Below are 9050 nucleotides of genomic sequence, written 5' to 3'. Positions count from 1 at the left end.
ATAGCCTATGCATGTACGCCTGTGCCACGTTATGCTTTAAAAAAAATATCTAGTATAGTATGACCCGTGCCGGGTATTTTCTTTTTTATACCGTCGATGGAAAATTGCCTTGATCATTTTGAATTTATATCTCCATATTTTGACCTCGTGTTATTTCTTGTATACGGCAATTGAAATAAAACCTTAAATCATACTACAAAAATACACCGTAATTTATAAAAGTAGAAATGTGAAAGAAAACACGAGAGAGAAAAGAAAACAAACTTTACAGTAGGTTTCTACAATATACAGCAAATAGTATCTATTGAATACAGTTAAAAATCCACGGAAAATATATAGAGGGCAGCAATCAGGAAATCGTTTGTATATACCTGCAGTTTTTCAATATTTATTATAAATTTGACCGCAATTACCCACAGTAAAATGGAATAGCCCGTGCTATTCTTTAACAGGCAATACCTCAAGACAAATACAATTAAATATATGTATGCCTCACTCTCAGCGACGTGCTGCAGCAAACCGCAATTGATCAGCTATGGCAGGCAAAACAATATCAATTCATGGAGTGCTGAAAGCGTAGGGTCAAAGGTCACACAATTCATATGACTGGGTTTATGTTCTATTATGTTCTCTATAGTATCCGACTATAGACAATATAGAGATGCTTCTTTAATGGTTATTTTACAAAAGTTGTTTCGTTAGAGAAAGGAACTAACGCCCTCTACAAAGTTGTGGTTTTACAGTAATACACGTGAGAAGACTGCATACTTTTCTGAGAAAACGTGAAAACATTTAGAGAAATAATTGAGTAAATTAACGCCGTTGTTTAAGAGTATTTTAAGAAACGATCGGTGAGTTAATCTATTTATTGTATTAAACGTGATTATAAAAGTATTAGTTATATTAGAACGATTTAAATGCCGAAATCATAGTCTATAAATACGGTAACAGTGTAGCTAGTTAGTGAACTTAAAGTTTGAAAGGAAATTACTAGTATGTTTAATTACTTAATCAACATTATAGCTTATGGTTGAACTAAGTTGTGGATTGAATGATACGGCATATGTATTAGTAATGCATGTTAGTTGTAGATGCCTAAGAACATAATATTATTGGAACTATATTCTATCAGTGTATTAATGTAAAGCCCCTTTCTCACAGAGTTGTGTGCCAGGAATATTGCGGGAATATACCATTACCATGCCGGTATGGTTTTCTGTGAGAACGGGTCGTCTTGGCATCATGCCGGCACCATGCCGGCATCGACATGACCTGCTTTAGACCTAGTAATATTCTAGGGATATTCCCCGCAATGCCAGACGGGCATTCTGTGAGAACGTATTGCCGTTATATTCCGGGGTTCCCCGTCGAGGCTTTGACACCTTGCGCAGTCAAGTGTATCACTTTGGCGCCTATTCAATTCAATTAACAATAATAATGTGGAACTGGAGGGATAATGAGATAAGAGAGCTGCTTAAAATAAGGGGACAAGAAGAAATTTGTAGCATAATCTATATAGGCCGCTAGGCTAGGCCATTAGCTCTTTGTTTGTTGGTGCCTGACCTTTCGTCGCCTTGTAAATTGTAGGCCTACAGCCTTCTAAGGTGTTTTACAGATTGCCGATGACGGCAAATTAATTGCTATACCTTTATAATATATGCACAATATACTGTACATAGCATGTATTGCATAAATATGCTATAAAGGAAGATAATAATCTGTAACTTAACATTCGCCGCCATATCATCGCTAGACAAAAATAATAACAATAAAGGACGCCCTCAATAATTATTTTGTCAGAGACTTTTTATTGGCCGAATATGCCCGACTCCTTTCTCACAGAAAGCCGGTATATACCGGTTATATTTCCGGCACGATAGTCCGATGAGAATGGGTATATGCCGGTAACGATACCGGCACGACGCCAGCACTGTACCGGTATATTGCAGGCACATCTGTGAGAAAGGGGCTTTAGAGTAAAATTTTAGTAATGTTCTACACAAGTACATAACGCGGAATGATATCATTTTGAGTTTCTATTGTGCTGAGGTTAGGGTTCGGCTCGTGAATGTTGATCCCTGATTAATGGTATTTTGGGGTTAGAAGTTTCTGAGTGTAGAAAGATAAGGAGAGATTTTATTACTTCGATTTGATCTACTTTTATTAGTTTTGAGCTTATAATATTACGGAATGATTTAACATGTATAAACGTTCTTGTGGTTTTTTTTAGGTGATATTTAACATTTCAATGTTCAAGCTGTTGAGTAATTTGAGTTGAGTTTTGGATGTCGAAAAGTGTAAGTTTAAGTATACACTTTGATCATGAGCTGAACTTTAATTTTAATTATCAATAGCTTAGATTTAAACGTTCTAAGATTTACGTATAGTATTGTATTTTTATTGATAGGTTCGAACAACCTACTTGAGATAATCAGTTGGGACACAATAAATCCATATTCAAGTCAATCTGAGTTCACGAGTTTTTATCAGTTTGAATATCGAAACATTCGAACACTTTTCAAGATTGTCAACGCACAGAGATGGAGGATGCAAAAAGGCACAGACGGAGGAGAGAACGGAGCTTTAAAACAAAGGCAGAGGAGATGAAAACATCGGTACACGCAAATCATCCACCGGAGTTGTTAAAAGATTTGTATGAAGAGTTGGACGAGTCATTCCAAAATTTAAAAATTGCGCACGAGAAGATACTAGATCTGACTGAGGCTGACAAAGAAGCGGAAGAAGACGCATGGATGCTACCACGGATAGACGTTCATAGCGCGATCAGACTACTCTTTTATAAACATAGAAAAGATCAAGAAGAGGCGGTACAAAAGGACTCCAGGAAGCAAAATCCTTTAAAGGAAGGAGAAGAGAAACAATTTGTTGAGTTCATAGATCTAATTTCAGCATGCCATCGAAATCTGAAGCGGATGGCAATAGAGCACGAGATGAACAATACCAGAGTAATAAGTGAAATTGAGAGTAGGTTACCCGACGATCAAAAGAGAAGATGGGTCAGACTAATACATGATCCTCAATCGAAAGATAAAATAGAAAAAGACGGTAAACTGAAGATTCTTTTGGACTACCTAGAAGAAGAAGCCAAAAGTTTGAAATATATGATGACTAGCTTACACGAAACTAATCAGAGACCAAAACAGCAACGCAGCATTGTCAACACGGTATTTACAGAGAAGCCCACAGATATTGCTGCTTGTATCTTACATGACAATGCTAAACACCAAACGCAAGACTGCAAAGGTTTTAAGGCCATGTCAATGCAAGAACGAATAGAGGTCATCAAACAGAAAAGAGTTTGTTTCAGATGCCTCAAACATGGGCATCAAGTGAAAACATGTAAGTTGGGAAATTGTGGAAAGGATGGATGCAGTAGGAAGCATCACCCGTTAATTCATTTTCCACCGAAAAAAGAGCCAGCTTCAAATACTCAGAACACCGCAACGTCGCAACAGACTAGTACCGGCACTGACGCGCTGTGTATCTTAATGGCCAAGAGCGTGATAACGAAAGGGGGAACCAAAGTCAACGCGATGTTTGATACGGCCAGTACGTCATCCGTTATATTGGCAGACGTAGCTGAAAAACTAAAGTTGAAAGGAAAGCCGCTGACAGTCTCCGTGACAAAATTTGGCGGTGAAACTGAGCAAATCGAGACATTCAGTTATACATTGCCGCTAAAGACGAAGTATAATGGATATATTAAAATAGAAGTATTTGGGATGCCACGCATTACAAACAGACTACTCCCTCAAGACACTGAGAAGTTAGCTGACATCTTCAAGGTGGAAAAGCATCTGATAGAGAGACCTACAGGTGCGGTAGAATTGTTGATAGGAGCTGACAATGCAAGTCTATTTCCGAACATTCTGCGGACTGAAGGAGAATTGGCTCTATGTGAAGGGACGTTTGGAGTAATGGTTTTTGGTAAACATCCTGTGTGTCGGAGTGAGTCTAACGCGACCAATCTTACGTACATAGAAAAACAGGTTTCTTCGCAATTCCTTGATATAGAAAGTATGGGAGTTGCTTGCAATCCGAAGTGCGGAAGTTGCAAGTGTGGCAATTGTCCCATTAGGTCAAAAACGATTTACCCTAAAGGAAGAAAGAGAACTGAATCTTATTGACGAAGGTTTGAGTTATTCAGATGGTAAATGGACAGCCAAATATCCATGGATCAGAGATCCTAAAGATTTACCGGACAACCGATCGGTTGCGGAAGCGAAACTGAGAGCAACCGAAAAGAGATTGCAGAAAAATGAGAAATATGCAGAGTGCTATGCTTCACAGATGGATGATATGTTAGAGCGGAAAGTTGCTCGTAAGTTATCTGACAGTGAGATGAGGAGCTATAAAGGACCTGTTCACTACATATCACATCACGGAATAGCAAAACCAGACAGTAAAAGTACACCTTTAAGAATTGTTTTTAACAGTAGTGCAAACTATAAGGGCCATGTGCTGAACGAATATTGGGCCAAAGGACCAGACGTTAACAATAACTTGTTGGCCGTTCTATTTCGATTTAGAAGAGAACAAGTTGCTTTAGTAGGAGATATCAAGAAAATGTACCACAGTATTGATATTTCAATGTTGGACCAGCATACCCATCGCTTTCTTTGGAGGAATATGGAGATAGATCGTCCAATTCACACTTATTGTGTCACAGCGGTGAATTTTGGAGATGGACCATCTGCTACTATGGCTATAAGAGCACTACAAAGGACAGCAGTGCTTTCGGCAGAACTGTTTCCGGAAGCAGCACAAACGCCACAGGAAAACGTGTATATGGACGACATAGCCGATAATCTACAGACCGTAGAAAAGGCCTACGAGAGATCCGAAGAGATCAACGCTATACTGAGCAAAGGAAGTTTCAATGTAAAAGAATGGACCATCTCAGGTGTAAACATGGACACTACCAAATTTTTAGGGTTAGAATGGAACCCCCGAGACGATAAGCTAAAGGTACCAGTACCAACGTACTGCGAAGAAATAGGAAGCCTGACTAAGAGGAAATGCTTAGGTGCAGCCAATTCCATATATGATCCATTGGGGTTACTATCTCCGGTGACCGTAAGAGCAAAGATACTACTGAGAAATTTGTGGGGAAAGAAGATGGATTGGGATCAAGAAATTGAGCCGGGAGACTTAGACGAATGGCGCAGCTTTCTAAAGGATGTTAAAAATTGCGAAAAGGTTTCAATACCTCGAAGTGAAAAACCAAGCAAACAAAGCGAAAACCCTACGTTGATAATGTTCTCAGATGCCTTAGAAGAAGCTATGGGGACAGTTGCCTACATCAGATATGAGACGAATCTTGGGGTCTTCGAATCTCGCTTGATGGCTGCTAAAAGTAGAGTTGCCCCCGTGAGAATAACAAGTATAGTCAGGTTGGAGTTGAGCGCGGCAGTAATGAGTGTGCGACTAGCAAAAACAATCAGAGAAGAGAGCAGAATCCCGTTTGTAAGGGTTTTATACCTAGTAGACAGCGAAATTGTCCGATCCATGATACAGAAAGAGAGCTATGGTTTTAAAACATTCGCTGCGACCAGGATAGGAGAAATTCAGCAGTTTAGTGACTCTACTGACTGGTTCTGGGTTGCTGGCAAAGATAACATTGCAGATATTATTTCTAGGAGTATTACGAGCAAATGTTTAGAAGAGAATAAACAGTGGTTCCAGGGGCCAGAATTCATGAGAAATCCTTTAGAGCAATGGCCAATCTCTCAGAGTTGTAGCGTTTCGGACATACCAGAAAGAGTTGGAGTGATCATGGTGGCAGACGTAGAGGAAGTGATAGAAAGCCTTATTAACATTAAAAGATTTGGAAGCTTCGACAAATTGTTAAAAACAACCGCCATGGTTAAGCGCATAGCAAAGCAAAAAAGCTTTAAGTCCGCTGGAATAGATCTGAACGAGAACGACGTATATGAAGCCGAACGGTATTGGATCAAGACTGTACAACGCCCGATAAGAGACTTAAAGATTAAAACGCCAGTAGCATTTACGAACAAATATGGTAGCTTAGGACCGATGATAGACGAAGATGGAATCGTGGTAGTGGGAGAGAGAATCAAGAACCATGTTCATTTCAGTTACAATAACAAACTAGTACCTCTACTTCCAACAGATCATACGTTTTCTAAGTTGTATACCGAGAAGGTACATAAATTATCTCACAGTGGAGTGAGCGCTACTATGGCAAAGGTTAGAGCAAAATATTGGATAATCCGATTAAGGCGCATAGTATCATCAGTAAGAAACTAGTGTATGGGCTGCAGACGCCTTGAAGGGAAAGTGCAGGAACAAATTATGGGATCACTACCTATCCAAAGATTAAAACCGTCACCCCCGTGGACTTATGTAGGGTGTGATCTGTTCGGCCCATTCAGAGTAAGAGGTGAAGTCCAGAAGAGGACTCAAGGCAAGGCTTATGGAGTGATACTAAACTGTCTAGTGACTAGAGCTGTGCATCTCGATTTGGCGGTTGACTACAGTGAGGGTGCAGTTCAGAAAGTATTTAGGAAGTTTTCTGCGATAAGAGGATATCCAGCAGAAGTATTTACGGACTGTGGGTCACAGTTGGCAGCGATGCATGAGACACTCAAGAAATCGTCGCTGGAGTATAATCTTCAGTGGACATATAGTACGCCGGATGCTCCTTGGCAAAATGGGGTTACTGAGTCTTTAATTAAAGGCATAAAGAAAGCACTATTTCATACAGTAGGTGAACAAGTGTTGTCATTTGAGGAGCTACAGACCGTGTTATTTGAAATATCGGATCTGCTAAATAGTAGACCAATAGGTCAACATCCTACTAGTCCGGAAGATGGCACGTATCTTTGTCCGAACGACTTGTTGCTGGGTAGATCTGATAAAGCGGCACCTATGTGACCATGGAATGACAGGGGAGGTCATGCGAGAAGGATGAGATACATGCAGTGTCTGATAGAGGAGTTCTGGCAGAAATGGACCAAATGTTATTTTACGTCATTGATTGTGAAAAAGAAATGGAGAACGGAATGTAGGAACTTGAAAGTTGGCGACTTAGTATTAATACAAGAAGAAGGAATTAAGCGAGGTAAATGGAAGACAGGAGTAGTTGAAGAAGCAATTGTTAGCAATGATGATAGAGTGCGCAACGTGATTGTACGATCGACAACAAATACTGGAGCTATAACAAGATTGAGAAGAGCAATTCAGAGATTGGTATTATTACTACCTGTTGAAGAGAGTTAAAACAAACAAACAAACAAACAAGAAATAAACATAGGTAATTTTAGTAATTGTATTAAGGTGGGGGGAGTGTTTCGTTAGAGAAAGGAATTAACGCCCTCTACAAAGTTGTGGTTTTACAGTAATACACGTGAGAAGACTGCATACTTTTCTGAGAAAACGTGAAAACATTAAGAGAAATAATTGAGTAAATTAACGCCGTTGTTTAAGAGTATTTTAAGAAACGATCGGTGAGTTAATCTATTTATTGTATTAAACGTGATTATAAAAGTATTAGTTATATTAGAACGATTTAAATGCCGAAATCATAGTCTATAAATACGGTAACAGTGTAGCTAGTTAGTGAACTTAAAGTTTGAAAGGAAATTACTAGTGTAACCTTGACGTCACGTGCGGTTCTGGGAGTCAAAACGAATTAAACGCGTTCACAAAGGTATAGATAAATAATGTTTATTCAACACGGCAATGAAACGAACGATTTGACAAATTGGTAAAACGATTGGTTGAATGGTCGAACAATTGGTTGAGCACACAATGGATAGATGTTGAACGAACACACAGCAGTGGAACGAATGATAGATTGAACGGTTTAAACTGTAAATTAATGGATAATTAAAGCCGTCATTGTAATTAAATAATCAATTGGTATAACAATTGGAACATCTAAGCTAAATAGCTCAACAATCATATTAAACTAGATTTATAGAAAATGATCGATTCATCATTACTGTATTACCATTACTTCAATTTAACAGTAGGCCTAGGCCTAGATTATAGTATAATTGAGTCAGTAATTTGTAATTATCTAGTAGGCTACAGTTAAATGATACAAAAGATTATATTATCTAAATATAAAGGATCATAAACTTACATCTGTTTCTTCACCAGAACCTATAGATTACAGTACATATTTTTAACTATCAATGTATTTATCTAGGCTATGAACTATCCTAAAGCATAACTCTCCGAAAGTCTGCCCGTTACTATGGCAATCTGACCTTACTAGGAGAAAAGTCACCTCTTGCTCACCAAACATGAAATAGAGGGCGACATTATACATTTCAAAGTTAACATTCCGGCCCCATAAAGGCACCGTATGGATAGCCTTTACATAAAATAAACATGTCAACAAAAAACCTAACATTGTTAAAATTTATAAGGAAAAGATAAATTCCAAAATTGGATCTTATAAAACGCAGAAGAACAATCTGTAATGTTCAAAAGTTCATATTTCCAATTAGTTGGTCGCATTCTCAAGAAGGACCAGTTTGTCAATTAGTCTCACAAGCGTTGATGTGTTTGTCTTTACTTTCACTGACCGTACAAGTCCATCCTTTTGGTTGCTGTACACTTCAAGAACTCTTCCCAATGGCCATGAACTTCGTGGTGTGTTTTCGTCAAGAACAAGCACAACATCGTCTACAGCAAAGTTTCTCTTTTGCACATTCCATTTTTGTCTTTGTTGCAGTGACGGTAAATACTCCCGTACCCATCGTCGCCAGAACACATTTGATAAGTACTGTACTTGTTTCCATCGTCGACGATACATATCCTCCTTTGAAAAGTTACCAGGAGGTAAGTTGTTCCCTCCTCGCAACAGCAGTAAATTCGGAGTTAAAGGCGTCATGTCACGAGGGTCATCCGATATCTTAGTAATCGGCCGACCATTAACAATAGCCTCTGCTTCACACATTAAAGTGTTTAGGCCTTCATCATCAAGCACTTGTTGTTTCAGCACAGCCATCATGACTTTCCTCACTGTCCGAATACAGCGCTCCCATACTCCTCCA

At 38.9% G+C, this 9050-nt stretch overlaps 2 protein-coding genes across 2 annotated transcripts; both read left to right on the top strand.

Moving 5' to 3' along the window:
• The first annotated feature begins 2540 nt into the window (after positions 1–2540).
• LOC140061986 (uncharacterized) lies at positions 2541–6291 on the top strand. Its single transcript, XM_072108026.1, has 2 exons — positions 2541–3935; positions 4036–6291. Exons 1-2 carry the CDS (start codon positions 2541–2543, stop codon positions 6289–6291), a joined length of 3651 nt encoding a protein of 1216 aa, XP_071964127.1.
• A 45-nt stretch (positions 6292–6336) lies between these two features.
• Positions 6337–6918, top strand: LOC140061985 (uncharacterized). The gene has a single exon (XM_072108025.1). The coding sequence runs from the start codon at positions 6337–6339 to the stop codon at positions 6916–6918; it is 582 nt and encodes a 193-aa protein (XP_071964126.1).
• The last annotated feature ends 2132 nt before the right edge of the window (positions 6919–9050 follow it).

The sequence above is a fragment of the Antedon mediterranea genome, chromosome 11 (assembly GCF_964355755.1).
Source record: "Antedon mediterranea chromosome 11, ecAntMedi1.1, whole genome shotgun sequence".
Lineage (NCBI taxonomy): Eukaryota > Metazoa > Echinodermata > Crinoidea > Comatulida > Antedonidae > Antedon > Antedon mediterranea.
The sequence above is the reverse complement of the archived record's forward strand: the minus strand, read 5'-3'. Positions and strand labels throughout refer to the sequence as shown.

Bases quoted from the DNA above. Each gene is read 5' to 3' on its own strand.
- LOC140061986 (XM_072108026.1), top strand. From the start codon at position 2,541: ATGGAGGATGCAAAAAGGCACAGACGGAGGAGAGAACGGAGCTTTAAA. The intron at 3,936-4,035 runs GTAATGGTTTTT...TCCTTGATATAG, and splicing joins TATGTGAAGGGACGTTTGGA to AAAGTATGGGAGTTGCTTGC.
- LOC140061985 (XM_072108025.1), top strand. From the start codon at position 6,337: ATGGGATCACTACCTATCCAAAGATTAAAACCGTCACCCCCGTGGACT.